An 18,627-nucleotide genomic window follows, 5' to 3' on the forward strand; every position below is an offset into this window, starting at 1 on the left:
GAGATGGTGTTTCACTCTTGTTGCCCAGGCTGGAGTGCAGTGGCCTGATCTCAGCTCACTGCAACCTCTGCCTCCCGGGTTCAAGTGATTCTCCTGCCTCAGGCCTCCCAAGTAACTGGGATTACAGGCGCCAGCACGCCTACCTGGCTAACTTTTGTGTTTTGTTTTTGTTGAGATAGCTTTCACTCTTGTTGCCCAGGCTGGAGTGCAGTGGCCTGAACTCAGCTCACTGCAACCTCTGCCTCCCGGGTTCAAGTGATTCTCCTGCCTCAGGCCTCCCAAGTAACTGGGATTACAGGCGCCACCACGCCTGATTAATTTTTTGTATTTTTAGTAGAGACAAGGTTTCATCATGTTGGCCAGGTTGATTTCCAACTCCTGACCTCAGGTGATCCACCAGCCTCGGCCTCCCAAAGTGCAGGGATTACAAGCGTGAGCCACCGCACCCGGCCTTATTTATTTATTTTTGAGATGGAGTCTGGATTTGTAACCCAGGCTTTAGTGCAGTGCAGTCTCAGCTCACTGCAACCTCTCTCTCCTGGGTTCAAGCAGTTCTCCTGCCTCAGCCTTCCAAGTAGCTGGGATTATAAGTGCGTGCCACCACATCCAGCTAATTTTGTATTTTTAGTAGAGACTGGGTTTTTACCATGTTGGCCAGGCTGGTTTCAAACTCCTGACCTCAAGTGATCTGCCCGCCTCGGCCTCCCAAAGTGCTGGAATTACAGGCATGAGCCCCTGCGCCTGGCCTAACAAATTTAGTTTAAAGATCTAAATTGGCCTTTATCAGTGACTCATGAATCAAGCAGCATCTTATATAAAGATTTAGAAGAGACATTACTAGAAGTAGCAGAATAAAATGACCTTTGCAAAATTATGATTAAGACAGTGAAAGAGATTTAACTTAACTGAATTTATCTTGCTTTTAACCTCCAAGCTGTCCTTGTTCATTCCTGGGTGTAGGACTAACTTTAAAAAACTTAGTTTATAGTTTAAACAAAGTCAGTGATAGCCCTTTGCCAAAGCAGACCTCCTTCTTGCCTGGGGACTAAATTGCCTTTGTAGTACTAACATTAGCCACAAGGTTAAAAATTAGCACTTTGGGACGCTGAGGCAGGTGGGTCACCTGAGGTCAGGAGTTAGAGAGCAGCCTGGCCAACATGGTGAAACCCCATCTCTACTAAAAATACAAAAATTAGCCAGGTGTGGTGGCAGGTGCTTGTAATTCGCAGCTACTTGAGAGGCTGAGGCAGGAGAATCACTTAAACCTGAGAGGTGAAGGCTGCAGTAAGCGGAGATTGGGCAATTGCTCTCCGGCCTGGGCAACAAGAGTGAAACTCCATCTCTAAAAAAATTATGGTTTAGAAGTCATACTGCTGGAGGCCGGGCACGGTGGCTCACGCCTGTAATCCCAGCACTGGGAGGCCAAGTCAGGTGGATCACTTGAGGTCGGGAGTTCGAGACCAGCCTGACCAACATGGAGACACCCCATCTCTACTAAAAATACAAAATTAGCTGGGCATGGTGGCGCTTGCCTGTAATCCCCTACTCGGGAGGCTGAGGCAGGAGAATCGCTTGAACTTGGGAGGCAGAGGTTGCGGTGAGCTGAGATCGCGCCATTGCACTCCAGCCTGGACAACAAGAGCGAAACTCCATCTCAAAAAAAAAAAAAAAAAAAAGTCATACTGCTGGAGGCTACAAAATTCTGACCCTTCCTAAACTGCTCCTAAGATCAGTGCTTGAGATATTTTGCAGACCCCGCACTTAATGAATCAGCTGGCACCACCCAAATCAATAAGCTGACTCATCTAATCTTGTGGCGCCCACCAAGGAACTAACTTAACTCAGCACAAGAAAACAGCTCCAACTCTCTATAATTTCATCTCTAACCAATGAGCACTTCTGGCTCACTGGCTTCCCCTCACCCACCAAGTTGTCTTTAAAAACTCTGCTCCTTGGCTGGGTGCGGTGGCTAACGCCTCTAATCCCAGCACTTTGGGAGGCTGAGGCAAGTGGATCACGAGGTCAGGAGTTCAAGTCCAGCCTGGCCAAGATGGTGAAACCCCATCTCTACTGAAAAAACAAAAAAAATTAGCTGGGTGTGGTGGCGGGAGGCTGAGGCAGAGAATTGCTTGAACCCAGGAGGTAGAGGTTGCAGTGAGCTGAGATCGGGCCACTGCACTCCAGCCTGGGCAACAGAGCGAGACTGTCTCAAAAAAACAAAAACAAAACTCTGGTCTCCCACACAGCTGGTTCTGTATGAATTACTCTTTATTGCAATTTTCGTGTCTTAATAAATTGGCTCTGTCTAGGCAGCACCCTTTTAGGGATAACAAAAACAATTGGTATTTATAAGGTAGCTCAAGCAGGAGAAAGAAACAGCATAATACGAAAAGTGGGTTGGTTGATGTCTGGTAACTTCAGATCACTTTCCTTGCAAGAGTTACAACAGTGAGGACTTGCCTATCCTGCCAGCTAAAAGGGGCCTGTTTGGGGATTTGGCTATCATCTCTCTCATGATTTATCAGGAGATCAGATAAATAACCAAATTTTGGGCCAGACTCGGTGGCTCACACGTGTAATCCCAGCACTTTGGGAGGCTGAGACGGGCGGATCACCTGAGGTCAGGAGCTCGAGAGCAGCCTGGCCAATCCCATCTCTTCTAAAAATACAAAAATTAGCTGGACATGGTGGCAATCACCTGTAATCCCAGCTACTTGTGAGGCTGAGGCAGGACAATGACTGAGACAGTGAAAGAGAGCTAACCTAACAACTCCATCTTGGTTCTAACCTTTAAGCTGTCCTTGTTTCTTCCTGTGCATAGGCTGAACTAACTTTGGGAGGAACTTCGTTTATAGATTATAGTTTAAAACAAAGATGGTAACAACCTTTTCCCAAAACCTTTTCCTTCCTGCCTGGGGATTAGACTGCCTTTGTAGGACTCAGAAATTAGCCACAAGATTAGAAATTATGGTTTAGGAGTCATGCCGTTGGAAGTTACAAGATTCTGACCCTCACTAAAATGCTCCTAAGATCAGTGCTTGAGATATTTTGCAGACCCTGCACTTGCTGGATCAGCTGGCACCACCCAGATCAATAAACTGGCTCATCTGATCTTGTGACCCCCACCCAGGAACTGACTCAGTGTAAGAGGACAGCTTCAATTCCTTTTGATTTCATCTCCTGCTTAACCAATCAGCACTCCTGGCTCACTGGCTTCCCCTCCCCCACCAAGTTGTCCTTAAAAACTCTTGATTCCCAAATGTTTGGGCAGTCTGATTTGATTAATAATAAAATGCTGGTCTCCTGCACAGCTGGCTCTGTGTGAATTACTCTGTCTCTATTGCAGTTCCCCTGTCTTGATAAATTGGCTCTGTCTAGGCAGCAGGCAAGGTGAACCCATTGGGGAGTTACACTAGTGCAAGAGGTTCAGTCCAAATCAGTGGCCTTCCATATATTTTATTTAACACATCCCAGAAAGAGGTTGTGAATTGTATCAAGCAAAAGGGTTCTGTCCCAGACCAGGTTTGGGATGATTTTTCTTTTCCACACGTTAGCTCTTGGCTGACAGAGGTCAAAATATTAGTCCTAATATAGAGATATTGTCTAATAGTTTAGTGTTATATAAACCTATTCTGTCTTGGTTCCCTAGTGTAGACGAAAATAAGAGTTGAACAGTAGTTAAACTGAAAAAAAAAATGCTTTTACTCAGTAACTGTTATAATAAGGAAAAAGAGACCTCAGCATGGAACGAGGCTCAGTTCTTTTCATTTCTGTGAGGTCTGAGAATAAAAAATGAAAAAGAACTAGGCACAGTTCCAAATATGACATGGACAAGTAGGGATTTATAGCCAAGGAGTAGGTTGGGTAATAAAGGTGGTCAGTGGATGAAAAATGACTGAGAGAAAACATTAGGGATAGAGGAATTTTGGTTAAATTGACCTAACAGGATTCTTGCTGAAGACAGGCCAGGTTGATCAGGTATTACCGGCGGCGGGTGGGGGCGGTTGTAGGGAATGAGGAATCTGGTCAAATATCAAGGGTGATCAGATATTGATGGTGGGGATTCTGGCTAAAGGAACTTGGCAAGATTCTTGCCATGACTGGGCTCTTAAGAGCAAGGTACATGGCTGGGCATGATGGCTCACGCCTGTAATCCCAACACTTTGGGAGGCTGAGGTGGGTGGATCACCTGAGGTTGAGAGTTCAAGACCAGCCCGACCAATATGGAGAAACCCCATCTCTACTAACAATACAAAATTAGCCAGGTGTGGTGGCACATGCCTGTAATCCCAGCTACTCAGGAGGCTGAGCCTGGAGAATTGCTTGAACCCTGGAGGTGAAGGTTGTGGTGAGCCAAGAATGCGCCATTGCACTCCAGCCTGGGCAACAAGAGCAAAACACCATCTCAAAAAAAAAAAAAAAAAAAGCAAGGTACAGCCGGGCACAGTGTCTCACGCCTGTAATCCCAGCAGTTTGGGAGGCTAAGGCAGGTGGATCATGAAGTCAGGAGTTGGAGACCAGCTTGACCAACATGGTAAAACCCTGTCTCTACTAAAAATATAAAACTTAGCCTGGTGTGGTGGTGTGAGCCTATAATCCCAGCTACTCAGGAGGCTGAGGCAGGAGAACCCTTGAACCTGGGAGACAGAGGTTGCAGTGAGCTGAGATCATGCCACTGTACTCCAGCCTGGACAAAGAGCAAGGTGCAAGGATGGGGCCTAATCAAAAAAGTGGTTCACAGGAGCCTATCTAGAGTTTGGTCAAGGAGAGACCTCTTAATCACTAGCAAGTCAGGTGCTTTCCAACAAATTTCATCCATGTGGGAAATAAGGGCAAAGGATTTTGCACATACCATCTAGGGAAAAAGTAGGTGCCTTACTTCATTTTCCACTGCTGTATCAGAATATCACGGACTAGGTAATTTATAACGGACAGAGATTTATTTGGTTCATGGTTCTGGAGGCTGGGAGGTCAAGATCGAGGGACTACATGCATCTGGTGAAGCCCTTTTTGCTATATGATAACGTGGCAGAAGGTATCACATAGTAAGACAGAATGCAAGAAAGAGAGGAAAGGAAAAGGGGGCTGAACTCCCGTCTTTTATAACTAACCTAGTCCTGTAATAACTAACTCACTTCTATATTAACAGCTTTAATCTATTCAAGAGGGTGGTGTCCCCATGAATAACAGTCTCTTTTTTGTGTGTGTGATGGAGTCTTGCTTTGTCACTCAGACTAGAGTGCAGTGGCATGATCTAGGCTTACTGCAACCTCCGCCTCCTGGGTTCAAGTGATTCTCCTGCCTCAGCCTCCCGAGTAGCTGAGATTACAAGCATGCGCCACCTAATTTTGGTATTTTTAGTAGAGACAGCTTTTCATCATGTTGGCCAGGCTGGTCTCAAAACTCCTGACCTCAGGTGATTTACCCGCCTTGGCCTCCCAAAGTGCTGGGATTACAGGCATGAGACACTGTGCCTGGCTTATTTTTGTATTTTTTGATAGAGACAGTGTTTCACCAATTGGCCAGGCTGGTTTCACACTCCTGATCTTAAGTGATCCACCTGGGCTCCCAAAGTGCTGACATTGCAGGTAGAAGCCACCGCACTGGCTTTGCTTTAGCTTTTCAGTGCATATTAAGGACTAACATTACTCTCTAGTTATCTTCAGCTATCTACATCTATCTTCAGCTATCTACATCTATCTTCAGCTATCTACATCTGATTGCTGTAGGTCAGCAGTTCTCAAAATGTGTTCTCATCAGAATACAAATACTCTGGTCAGCACGGTGGCTTACACCCATAATCCCAACACTTTGGGAGGTGGTGGGTCATGCCTCTAATCCCAGCACTTGGGAGGAGGTGGGAGGAGCCCAGGAGTCTAAGACTAACCTAAGTAACATAGTGAGACCCCCATCTCTACAAAAATTAGAAAAAAAGTTAGCCAGGCATGGTGGTGCATGACTGTAGTCCTAGCTACTTGGGAGGCTGAGGTTGGAAAATCACTTGAGCTGGGGAAGTCAAGGTTGAGGTTGAGGTTACAGTGAGCTGTGATTGTGTCATTGCACTCCAGCTTGGGTGACAGAGGGAGACCCTGACTCAAAAAGAGTAGAAAATATGCTATATTATATCCTATCTTTAAAAAAACAACAACAAACTTTTGGCTCTCCATCTAGCTATTGCACCATTTATCTGTTCAGTGTGCAGCAAAATTACTTAAAATTAGTTTTGAGTTCTTCGGCTCTTTCTTATTCCAATAAAGTTTTCCTCTCTACTCTTCTTGTTGTAGAGAGGAATACTTTATTTATTTATTTATTTATTTATTTTTGAGACAGAGTTTCGCTCGTCACCCAGGCTGAAGTGCAATGTCGTGATTTGGCTCACTGCAAACTCTGCCTCCTAGGTTCAAGTGATTCTCCTGCCTCAGCCTCCCGAGTAGCTGGGATTACAGGTGTCCGCCATCACGCCCAGCTAATTTTTGTATTTTCAGTAGAGACAGGTTTTCACCATCTTGGCCAGGTTGGTCTCAAACGCCTGACCTCAGGCCACCTGCCCACCTCAGCCTTCCAAAGTGCTGGGATTATAGGTGTGAGCCTTTGCGCCTGGCCTTGTTGAAATACTTTTGTTTGAAGTCATCCATGACCTCTGCTTTGCCTAATCAAAGGTCAGTTCTCAATTCATATGCTATTTCCCAAGATAATTTCACACTGCCGGGACAGTCCCTGTCCTTGAAACAAGCTTGGCTTCCAGGCCTCACAGTCTTCTGATTTCCTTTCTTCACTAGTCACTCCTTCTTGGTTTCATTTGTTTCTTCTTGTTCTTTGTCTTGACCTCTAAATGGTGGTTTTCCCTAAAGCATAGTCCTCAGGTCTGTTTTCTACCTACACTTTGTAGTCTTGTCTGATTTAATCATTTTAAATAACATGTTGTTCAAATTGATTATCTTCAACTTGGACTTCTCTCTTGAATTCAACTTGTATATTCAATTGCCTTACATCAACTTGACTTTCCTCAGATGTTCTCTTCACCTCCTTCAGAGGGTGTGGTCGGACATCACCTTATCAGAAACCTTCCCTTTCCAACCTACCTAAAGTAATTCCTTGCTGAAGTACTCACTTTCCTCCTAACTCTATTTTATGTTTTTTCCCATAATACTTACCACTTGGCATGTTCTATACATGTAGCTACATGTATAGAACATAGGTAACTATGTAAATATATATTCATATATGTTATTTATGTATTATTCATGTGTATTTTTATTTGTAAATATATACAAATATATATTTATACATGCTTTTTGGTCTGTTTTCTCCTGCTGGGATTCATTAGAATCTAAGCTCCATTAGGACTAACTTCTAGTGCCTAGTATAGTCCTGGGACCTTATTATTATTATTATTATTATTATTATTATTATTTTGAGACGGAGTTTCTCTCTTGTTGCCCAGGTTGTAGTGCAATGGCTTGATATTGGCTCACTGCAATCTCCGCCTCCTGGGTTCAAGAGATTCTCCTGCCTCAGCCTCCCAAATAGCTTGGATTACAGGCATGCATCACCATGCCCAGCTAATTTTTTTTTGTATTTTTAGTAGAGATGGGTTTTCTCCATGTTGGTCAGGATGGTCTTGAAGTCCTGACCTCAGGTGATCCGCCTGCCTCAGCCTCCCAAAGTATTGGGATTATAGGCATGAGCCACCACGCCCAGCCAGTCCTGGGACTTTAATAGGCACTGAATGACTGTGTATATAATGAAATTCCAGATGATATGCTTGATTTTCAGCTATTTATCCTGATAATTTTATTATTATTTTAGAGGAAGTCTCCCTCTGTCACCCAGGCTGGAGTGCAGTGGCGTGATCTCGGCTCACTGCAACCTCCACCTCCCAGGTTGAAGAGATTCTCGTGCCTCAGCTGGAGTAGCTGGGATTACAGGCATGCACCACCATGCCTGGCTAAGTTTTTGTATTTTTAGTAGAGATGTGGTCTCACCATGTTGCCCAGGTTTGTCTCGAACTCCTGGCTTCCTGTAATCCGCCCACCTCAGCCTCCCAGAAGTGCTGGGATTTTAAGTTTGAGCCACTGTGCCTGGAGTATCCTGATTTTTTTTTTTTTTTTTTTGGAGACAGAATCTCACTCTGTTGCCCAGGCTGCAGTGCAGTGGTGTGATCTTGGCTCACTGCAACCTCTGCCTCCTGGGTTCAAGCGATTCTCCTGCCGCAGCCTCCCAAGTAGCTGGGACTATAGGCACACGCCACCACACCTGGCTAATTTTTTGTATTTTTAGTAGAGACTGGGTTTTGTCATGTTGGCTAGGCTGGTCTCGGCCTCCTGACCTCAAGTGATCCGCCCACCCAAAATGCTGGGATTAAAGACATGAGCCACCACTCCCGGCCAATCCTGAGAATTTTAGCAACAACAAAAATGACCCAACAGTGCACCACTGCCATAGGTAGGAATTTTAGGTTAGTTTCTAGATTCTACATATAAAAAGGTAAAGTTACTTGCGATGAATTGGGCACCTACAGTGAAGGGGGAAAATTGTTTGTATGGTTTATACTGCAAGAACAGGCTAATAAACTAAAATGTTATTGCGTAATTCACTTGGACATCTTGTGCAGTGATGTTTTGAGGAAGTGAAAAAAATTAATTTTTTTTATTGTGCCATTACCGAATTATCAGTTTTGGGGGTAATTGGAAGAAATTGATGAGTCTGCAGAGATTGAGCTGTTTCCTTACATCAAGCAACTTTTATGATTAGAAGATTCAACTTTTATAATCCCCTAATGACTCACAAATTTATTCTTTCTAATTGATGGTAATATCCTGAAATAAAACCAACAGGGGAAAATAACAATGATTTTTTTTTCCAGAAAGATACTCAGACCCAATTATCAACATATGGTTTAAACAGATGGCAGCTGAAATAAATCTGTGTGTGCAGTGGAATCACAGATTTTAAAGAATTGTATAGCCTGTCACCTACCACTGCTCACACTATGTTAAAGATATATAAAATTAATTGCATTTATAAAAATATACCACATTATCCATCCATATAGTTTCTTCTGCCTAGAATAACCTTCCTTTGATTTAAGTTTATCTTCTCTAGGTCACTTCTCCTGATCTCTCTGGTCTCAATTTGAGCAATTCTGTCTCTCTCTGAAAGGCCTGTGCATACTGCCAACTTTACATTACAAAAATTACCACATATTAATTTGCTAATCTCATTCTCCCAAAATATTTTTTTTTTTTTTTTTTTTTGAGACAGAGTTTCGCTCTTGTTGCCCAGGCTGGAGTCCAATGGCGTGATCTCGGCTCACTGCAACCTCTAGCTCCCGGGTTCAAGCGATTCTCCTGCCTCAGCCTCCCAAAGTAGCTGGGATTACAGGCACCCGCCACCATGCCCAGCTAATTTTTTTGTATCTTAGTTGAGATGGGGTTTCACCATGTTGGCCAGGCTGGTCTTGAACTCCTGACCTCAGGTGATCCACCTGCCCCGGCCTCCCAATGTGCTGGGATTACAGGTGTGAGCCATCACACCTGGCCAATATTGTTAATTAAAACAATAAAAATCACTGTCTTTTATTTCTGTACCTCTGTTTGCATAGTACAGTCTGTCATCAGTCAAGGTTCAAAAAATATTTGCTGAATGAATCAATAAATTACAAGTTATCTCTTCCACCAGCCTAGCAGTGGGAACTAACATTATGTTAAAAGTGGGAAATAGGCTGGGCAGCGTGGCTCACTCCTGTAATCCCAACACTTCGGGAGGCCAAGGCAGGATGACAGCTTGAGGACAGGAGTTTGAGGTCAGCCTGGGCAACACAGCGAAACTCCATCTACACACACACACACCCCCCCCCCATAAATTAGCCGGGGGCATGTTGTTCCTGCCTGTAGTCCCAGCTAGTAGAGGCTGAGGTGGGGGATGGTTTGAGCCCAGGAGTCCAAGGTTGCAATGAACCATGATCATGCCACTGCATTCCAGCTTGGGTGACAAGGTGAAACCTTGTCTCCAAAAATAAAAAATAGAAGTGTGTTGGCCGGGCACAGTGGCTCACGCCTGTAATCTCAGCACTTTGGGAGGCCAAGGTGGGCGGATCACCAGGTCAGGAGATTGAGACCATCCTAGCTAACAGGGTGAAACCCCATCTCTACTAAAAATACAAAAAATTAGCTGGGCATGGTGGTGAGTGCCTGTAATCCCAGCTACTCGGGAGGCTGAGGCAGGAGAATCGCTTGAACCTGGGAGGCGGAGGTTGCAGTGAGCCGAGATCGCGCCACTGCACTCCACCATGGGCAATACAGCGAGACTCCATCTCAAAAAAAAAAAAAAAAAAAAACCAATGTGTGAAATTGTTGGTCAGAATCTTCCTTAAATCATTTTAAATCATTTTTGTTTTTCTTACAGCTCCTGTGTTCCTCTGTCTTGATAAGTAGACTCAATAGATAAGTAAATAAAATATGAAAGGCTTTTGAAGCTTTTGGATTACATGGACTAACACTTTCTACCTTTTATTTTGCTATTTTGAACATATTTTCATTTAAAAAGTCATTGTCATTCAGTTATCAGTTGAAATACTTTATTTCAAAAATTGATTAAAAACTTTTTATGTTATTTAGGTATTCTACCCTTAGATTTAAGACTCATTTTTCCCGAGTATATTTTCTTCAATATACAAAGGAATATATTTTCATAGAGTGTGTTGAATATTAGGAAAATCAAGAGTTCTGGTTCTGTCAGGTGCAGTATTTAGAGTGTTATTTTGATAAAATCCAGTTGCTCTGATATGGCTTGAAAATACTTGCTCCTTTGGAGTATAATTGCAGGGAAAAAACTGTGGCATAGGTAGAAATTCACCATAATGACTTGAACTGGTTTTATACATAATCATCTGAGGTTTTGATAGTGAGGTGGCTGTCTGGAGTGTCTTTGGATCCAACATACATGAAAACACAGGATTGCCAGGGTTCACACAAGGAGGCAGTTGTTCAGATTTCATTTCTGTGTCTGAATTTGAAGGTGAAGTACATTTCTTGTCCTAAAAGATAAACACATAAAATCATTCTCCATTTTAAAGTTCTGAAAAAAATAAAATTAAATTCAGTCCCACCCACTTCTCTTTTTTAGAAATTCTGTTCTCTGGAGGGGACTGAACGTCAGGCCTCTGAGCCCAAGCTAAGCCATCATATCCCCTGTGACCTGCACGTATACATCCACATGGCCTGAAGCAAGTGAAGAATCACAAAAGAAGTGAAAATGGCCGGTTCCAGCCTTAACTGATGACATTACCTTGTGAAATTCACTCTCCTGGCTCAGAACCTCCCCCACTGAGCACCTTGTGACTCCCACCCCTGCCCGCCAGAGAATAAACCCCTTTGACTGTAATTTTCTATTACCAACCCTAATCCTATAAAACGGCCCCACCCCTATCTCCCATCGTGGACTCAGCCCGCCTGCACCCAGGTGATTAAAAAGCTTTATTGCTCACAAAAGCCTGTTTGGTGGTCTCTTCTCTTGACATTGAAGACTACCCTTAAAATCACATACACCTGTACACAGAGCAAACTTGGCAAAAATATGCACAAGGTAGCTTTTTAAACATTCTGTACTACAACTATGAGAATTTATTGAAAAGTCTGTAAATCATAGGGAAAATCTGAAAAGTCATAGAAGAGGAAGTACAGCTTTATTTTAGAGTGAAAAAGGAACAAGGTAAACATCCAGGGTTAGCCTGGGTATGTGGGCAGCCATTAAGCAACTAATTACACAGCTAACTGAATAATTACAATTGTGATAACTGCTATGAAGAAAAAAATACAACATATTAATGAAGACACAATGGGGGTTCTAATCTAGTGCTGGGGGTTAGGGAAAGCCATGCCACTGAAGTACCATTCAATCTAAGATTGACTATAAGGCAAGGAAGTAAAAGATAGAGGTGGGGACAAAGTATGGCAAGTCAAATAAATTAGGGTGAAAATGTCATGAGATCAGAATAGAGAGCCAGGGGTCAGATCTCTCAGGGTTTTGTTGACTGTGTTTAAAATCTGAACCTTTATTGTAAAAGCAATGGAAAGCTATTGAAGGGTTTTAAGGAGAGGTGTGACATGATGTAATATAATTCTAGTAAAATTACTTTGGCTGTTGTTAGGGCCTGTGTGAATGTGGTGAGGAGCTGGGATTACAGGCATGTACCACCACGCCCAGCTAATTTTGTATGTTTAGTAGAGATGGGGTTTCTCCATGTTAGGCTGGTCTTGAACTCCCAACCTCAGGTGATCCGCCCGCCTCAGCCTCCCAAAGTGCTGGAATTACAAGTGTGAGCCACCGTGCCCAGCCTAATTTTTGTATTTTTAGTAGAGATGGGGTTTCACCATGATGGCCAGGCTGGTCTTGGACTCCTGACCTCAAGTGATCCACCTGCCTCGGCTTCCCAAAATGTTGGGATTACAGGTGTGAGCCACCGCACCTGGCCAAATGAAATCAATTTTTATCACTATTTTATTTTATTTTTTGAGATGGAGTTTTGCTCTGTCGCCTAGGCTGGAGTGCAGTGGTGTAGTCTCAGCTCATTGTAACCTCTGCGTCCTGGGTTCAAGTGATTCCCCTGCCTCAGCCTCCAGAGTAGCTGGGACTACAGGTGCCTGCCAACACACCTGGCTAATTTTTGTGTTTTTAGTAGAAATGGGGTTTCACCATGTTGGTCAGGCTCTTCTCGAACTCCTGACCTCAGATGATCTGCCTGCCTCGGCTTTCCAAAGTGCTGGGACTACAGTCATGAGCCACCAGGCCTCACCAGATTTTATTATTTTCTTTTTTGCAGGTTTACCTCAATGTATGATCTTCCAGAATCAGTTCTGAAATTTACAGGTTAATAACACCTTATATTAGCAAATATGGTTTGCTAATATTCACTTAATACTTGTAAGTTTGTAGCTGGCAAAGCTGGAAATAGAACTCAGGTTCACTAAGTGTCATCAATGTTATTCTCATCAGATCTTGCTGTTTATTCTTTTTGATACTGCTTATTAATTTGTTTTAAATATTAACAACACAGATACTAGATAATATTAAATCATAAGAATCATAAAATTTTGATGGTATCTCAACTGATCAGCTTTTCTCAAATTTTCTAGGTTTCCGCAGCACAGGGGAAAGCTTTCTAGGTAGAAGGTGGCGGCCTTGTGACTTGTGGGGAAAAGTACCACTGTAATTTACTTTTATGGGCACCTAAGCCCAAGTTGCCCAGGGCAACTTGTAGATTTTGTTGTTGTTATTAATACTATCTCCTTCAGTCACTGATAACTTTTTTTTTTTGAGATGGAGTTTCACTCTTGTTGCCTAGGCTGGAGTGCAATGGCATGATCTTGGCTCACTGCAACCTCCACCTCCCCAGTTCTCTTGCCTCAGCCTCCCAGGTAGCTGGGATTATAGGCATGCGTCACCACGACCGGCTAATTTTGTATTTTTAGTAGACATGGGGGTTTCTGCATGTTGGTCAGGCTGGTCTCGAACTCCTGACCTCAGGTGATTCGCCTGCATCAGCCTCCCAAAATACTGGGTCTTAAATGCTGGGATTATAGGCGTGAGCCACAGCACCCAGCTGAGAACTCTTTTTGTCATCAAATGACCCTCCTTAACTACTGGTTCTAGAATTCCGATCAGCTTTGGCTCAAAACATAATGCAGAAAATGAAATCTAGTCAAAACAGAAGACAAATTAGCTGATAAACTTTGTTGGCATAATTAGTACCGCAAAATCTGGAAAAGTTTAATCTTTTTTTTTTTTTTTCCTTTTTGTGGAGAACGGGGTCTCGCTATATTACCCAGGCAGCTCTCGAACTCCTGGGCTCAAGCTATCCTCCCGCCTCTGCCTCCCTGAGAGCTGGGATTACAGGCATGAGCCACCGCGCCCGGCCTGTTAAATCTTAAATTAAAATCTTTTTCGATTTCCAGGATAATTCACAAATGTTTATAGATTCTGAAACAAAGGGCCCATTGTTTTATACTTTACATCATAGACAACCACTGCAGTTTTCTTATTTGGGTTTCACCTTCTTCAAACCTGATATTCTTAAAATGTGGAGTTCAAACTGACTACAATCAAGAACGAAACAAACAGCCAATACAAAGAATAATAAAAGGATGAGTTTAAATTATCTGCTACATATGTCAGCAACTTTTATTAAATGATAAAAAGGTTAAAATTGTAAATGATTTTTCAGAAGAAACTACATGTTAAAATTGGCCTGTGAAAGTGGCTCTAAAGGTATAAAAATCTACCAGTAGCTGGTATTAGCTTTCTCAGTAATTTAATTTTCAGTTAAAGTTAGAGAAAGCCAGACCACCTTGACTTTTCGAAGTCCTTCGGTATAGATAAATATATACTTAAAAAATTAAATGAAAACAAGTCATTAGTTAATAATGCCCATCGCAGAAGCTGTAATTATAAAATTAAGATTTTTTTGATGTCACTGTTGATGTTAAATATAGTTAATAGAAAAGCAAAAATAAAAAAGGTCTAATTTTGAGGCACTCTTTTGTCTCTGCTCAGGCCCACCATCTTCCTCGCTAATGTTTACGTTTACTATTTATTTTTTCATTTATTTATTTACTTTTACCACAATTAGGGGACAGAGAATGAAACCTAAACTTTTCATTGCTTCTGTAAAGAGTGAATATAAATGTAAGATATCTTTCGCTCTTGTTGCCCTGGCTGCAGTTCAGTGGCGCAATCTCGTCTCACTGCGACCTCTGCCTCCCAGGTTCAAGCGATTCTCCTGCCTCAGCTTCCCAAGTAGTTAGGATTACAGGCGCGCGCCATCTCTCCCGGCTAATTTTTTGTATTTAGTAGAGACGAAGTTTCACCATGTAGGTCCGGCTGGTCTCGAACTCCTGACCTCAGGTGATCCACCCGCTTCAGCCTCCCAAATTACTGGGATTGCAGGCGTGAGCCCCGCGCCCGGTCACCATATCCTTTTTTAAAACAACTCCCTTCTTTGACAAAGTACAATTTAAGTATACAATTAACAAAGTACGTTTTTCTTGTTCAAAACCATCACTAACAGTTTGCAGTAGGGTATGAGTGCATACAATCCCCATGGTCTTTATACCTTTAGAGGCTATTCGGACTTAAGGAAACGTGCATTTACATGTGTAAATGTAACAGCTCAGTAGTTGCCTTGTAAAGTGTTTTTCGGGGTTGTGGGGTTGGGATTGGTAGGAGTAGGTGGTGCCTCAAATTATACCAACGAATACCAACATTCCCAAACATCTATTCCTCTGCCTAAACTCACCCAGTCGCGGTCTGTTATTTTCGCTATTTTCTTTGTTAATTTTTTCGGCAAAGTCAGTTTGCATGCAGTAGATGGCAAGAAAGCCGGTGAACGCCTAGGGACGTGGCGTTTTAACCGCACCCAATTAAAGTAGCAAATAGAAGATGAATAGCTGGGTGGATCAGTATGTGTAAACCTATCCGTTTAATCCGGGGAGTTGTTTTCCCGGAGAAACCACGAATCCTTTCTGGAGGTTGCAACTCGTATCCATAGCAACTGGAAGTGGTCGCCGACTCCCGGATGTTATGGGGATCTGCGGCCGCCCGCCCCAGCTTCCTGCAGCCGCCCGGCGGCGCCCTGCGCTCCTCTTCGGGAGTGGTAGTTCTTCTCTTCACCGGTGCCTGGCAGGAGGCGCAAGCGGGACTACGCGTCACGGCATGCACTGCGGCCCCCAGCCGGTCACCGCCTGTGGGCTGCAGACGCCTGCGAGCAGGTTGTTGTTTTTATAAGAGGCGTCATTGGCGCCCGAGCTGTGACCGCCGCCACTGGGGCAGCCAGCACAATTGGGCGGAGGTGGCGTTGCCCCTTCAGGTACTGTACTAGGCGGGCTTAGACCCCGGGAGGGGGTTTGTGCCAACTGAGTCCCTGGCCGACACCCTCGGCTCAGTAGAGGAGCAGTGGCGTGGTCCGCCTCCTAGGCTGGGGCTGCTCGGGCAGGGACTTGACGCCTGGCGTCAGCAGCCGCACGGGCGACCTCCTCGGGCCGTGCGCGAGTCCACAGTCCCGGAGGCCCGAGCTGGCCCCTGGGGCATCCGGTCCGGTGGTCTTGCAGCCTCCAAACCCCGTGTGCTATACCGAGCTGCGCGCCAACTGTGGGAGAGCGGACTGCCTGGGGCACCCTCCTTCCTTCACTGGGCAGGCTCTGAGGTGCTGGTCGGTCTGGACTGATGAAAATCCATATGGTAAGATGTTATGTGCGTCACCCTGCCGGGTTTAATGCCAGCCTGTCTTTTGATGACGTTTGAGCCCCCGTGATGTCAGGAATAGAAAGATTAAAGATTAAATAATGCCCAGATACTTCCGCTGGCACGCCAGCCTGATGATGATCAAATACCTCTCCATACCCTTCTCCAACTCACTGGCCTCCTTTAGCTTTGGTCTTCCTAACCGATTTGTCCTCATTAGCAGCTGCCTCATGCAGTGCCTTGTACGCGTTATGTTTAGCACTATTGGGAGCGCCAAGTAAGGTATTTTGTTGAGTGGTGATATGTGTACTGTTCTGCTCTACTTGTATTGAAAACACAGTGGGGCATTCTTGTAGCTAGAATAGCTAACTATAGTACCACGAATTTTAAATTTGTCTCCTCCAGTCTACAGGATAGTGCTTGAAATGTCGCTATTAACGCATCGTGTCTTTTAAGATTAGAATCTTATTGGGCCCCACACGTCTCGGGGTATTTATCACACACACCCAATGTGAATGGTTTACTATTGTTTTCTGAGCTCAGGTCATATAGGGGAAGATGGAGATGGTGAGGGTATTATTTTAATTTATAATTTTTTCTTTTTTTTTGAGACGGGGTTTTGCTCTTGTTGCCCAGGCTGGAGTGCAGTGGCGTGATCTAGGCTCCCAACCTCCGCCTCCCAGGTTCAAGCAATTCTCTTGGCGTCAGCCTCCCAAGTTGCTGGGATTACAGGCACACGCCACCATGCCTGGCTAATTTTTGTATTTTTAGTAGAGGTGGGGTTTCACCATGATGGCCAGGATGGTCTCAATCTCCTGAACTCGTGATCCACTTGCCTGGGCCTTCCAAAGTGCTGGGATTACAGGCGTGAGCCTCCGCTCTCGGCCCTAATTTTAAAATGTTATGTAGAAGCAGGGTCTCGCTGTGTTGCCCAGGCTGGTCTCTGAACTCCTGGGTTCAAGCGATTTTACTGCCTTAGCCTCCCAGGGTTGGATAGAGGCATGAGAGCTCCATGTCTGGCCTGTGCATCCCATCTTTTGATCTGGTACAGTGAAATCAGAGGCGAAAGTGCTTAGCTTTTCTTCACTTAAGGCTGGACCATCTTAAACTTGTTAACATTGAATCACTTTGAGTACCATGTTTTATATGTTTGATATTTTGGCTTATGTCTGTTTTTGTTTTATTTTTTGTTATGGTTATATTGGATATGGACTGGTAAGTAGTGTAATGAATCATTAGCCACATTTTGTTTTCTGTTGTAAAGGGCTACATTGTTCTTCCATATTAATATACAGTACATTTTTTTTGCTGCTATCTGCCTCTTAAAAATTAAGGGGGTTTACCTTAACGCCAAGTGTCAGTTAACACTTGATTTAAAAAAAATCTATTCAAGTGTTTTAGAAAAAACACTTTTAACACTTTGTTGTTTTTCAGGTTACGGTGTTCATACTTTATTTTCTTAGGTTGCCTTCTTTGGAGCTTGCCTACTCCAAATGTCAATTTCTTTTCAATTTTTTTTATCTTATAATTTTGTATATTCTGTGTACTGAGTTGGCTCAATATGTTATTAGGCTTTGGGTCTATTCACAGGGCTAAGAAAAATTCAAAATTGATTAACGTGTCTGATTTACTAACTCCTTCCACAGTATTGTTATATGGGTTGTATAATTATATTCTTATTCAAGATAAAGAAAGACTTTAAAAAGTTAGGTGTATATGAACTAAACATGGAAGTAGTAGTTTTTGAACATGTTAAGAACATGAACACAGCAGCAAGGCCTGTTAAGCCCAAGGTACTTTAAACAAAAAATGCAGACTCATCTAACAATGCAGAACTGCTGGAGGCTGAATTATGTTTGTGTTTCTTTGTGGTGAAGATGAGGAAGTTGCAGTATTGTCAGTGATAAAGGATTACCTTTTCACACATTTCCTTCCTGACAGTTCCATAATTTTAACTAGGCTTTATAAAACACTTGGTTTCAAAGGTCATTTGCAATGTATTACACCAGATGAACTTGGCCATATTTTCTCTCAATTTGAGTTCTAAGATTAAATTCAGCCCTATAATATGGGAATGATTGCAATTAAGTGATGAATAAAGGGATTTTTTTCCCCAAAGGGCATTTAATGTGTGGAAAGCTCTTTAAGGGCCTATAGAATTACCTGAGGAAGTATTAGAAAATAAGAAGTGTGAGTTTTTTTTTTTCTGTCATCACAGGAAGCCTGAAATCTTTTTTTTTTTTTTTTTTCAGTACTTATCCAAATCACTATTCTTTTAAAATCTTACAAAATCTGCCGGGCGCGGTGGCTCAAGCCTGTAATCCCAGCACTTTGGGAGGCCGAGACGGGCGGATCACGAGGTCAGGAAATCGAGACCATCCTGGCTAA

At 43.4% G+C, this 18,627-nt stretch overlaps 2 protein-coding genes across 3 annotated transcripts in view; one reads left to right on the forward strand and one right to left on the reverse strand.

Moving 5' to 3' along the window:
- Window positions 1-10,562: 10,562 nt before the first annotated feature.
- Window positions 10,563-15,558, reverse strand: LOC105510646 (chromosome unknown open reading frame, human C15orf65). Its single transcript, XM_011940550.1, has 2 exons — window positions 15,296-15,558; window positions 10,563-11,038 (listed from the first exon to the last, which is right to left on the reverse strand). The coding sequence occupies exon 2, from the start codon at window positions 10,997-10,999 to the stop codon at window positions 10,691-10,693; it is 309 nt and encodes a 102-aa protein (XP_011795940.1). The 5' UTR covers window positions 11,000-11,038; window positions 15,296-15,558; the 3' UTR covers window positions 10,563-10,690.
- Window positions 15,559-15,572: 14 nt separating this feature from the next.
- CCPG1 (cell cycle progression 1) overlaps window positions 15,573-18,627 on the forward strand; it is a 54,501-nt gene continuing 51,446 nt past the window's right edge. For both annotated transcript variants that reach the window (XM_011940548.1, XM_011940549.1), the window contains exon 1: window positions 15,573-15,865. The gene's annotated coding sequence lies outside the window, so the exon portion shown is untranslated. The remainder of the gene's footprint in view (window positions 15,866-18,627) is intronic.

Source organism: Colobus angolensis, unplaced genomic scaffold (genome assembly GCF_000951035.1).
Source record: "Colobus angolensis palliatus isolate OR3802 unplaced genomic scaffold, Cang.pa_1.0 Scaffold19, whole genome shotgun sequence".
NCBI lineage: Eukaryota > Metazoa > Chordata > Mammalia > Primates > Cercopithecidae > Colobus > Colobus angolensis.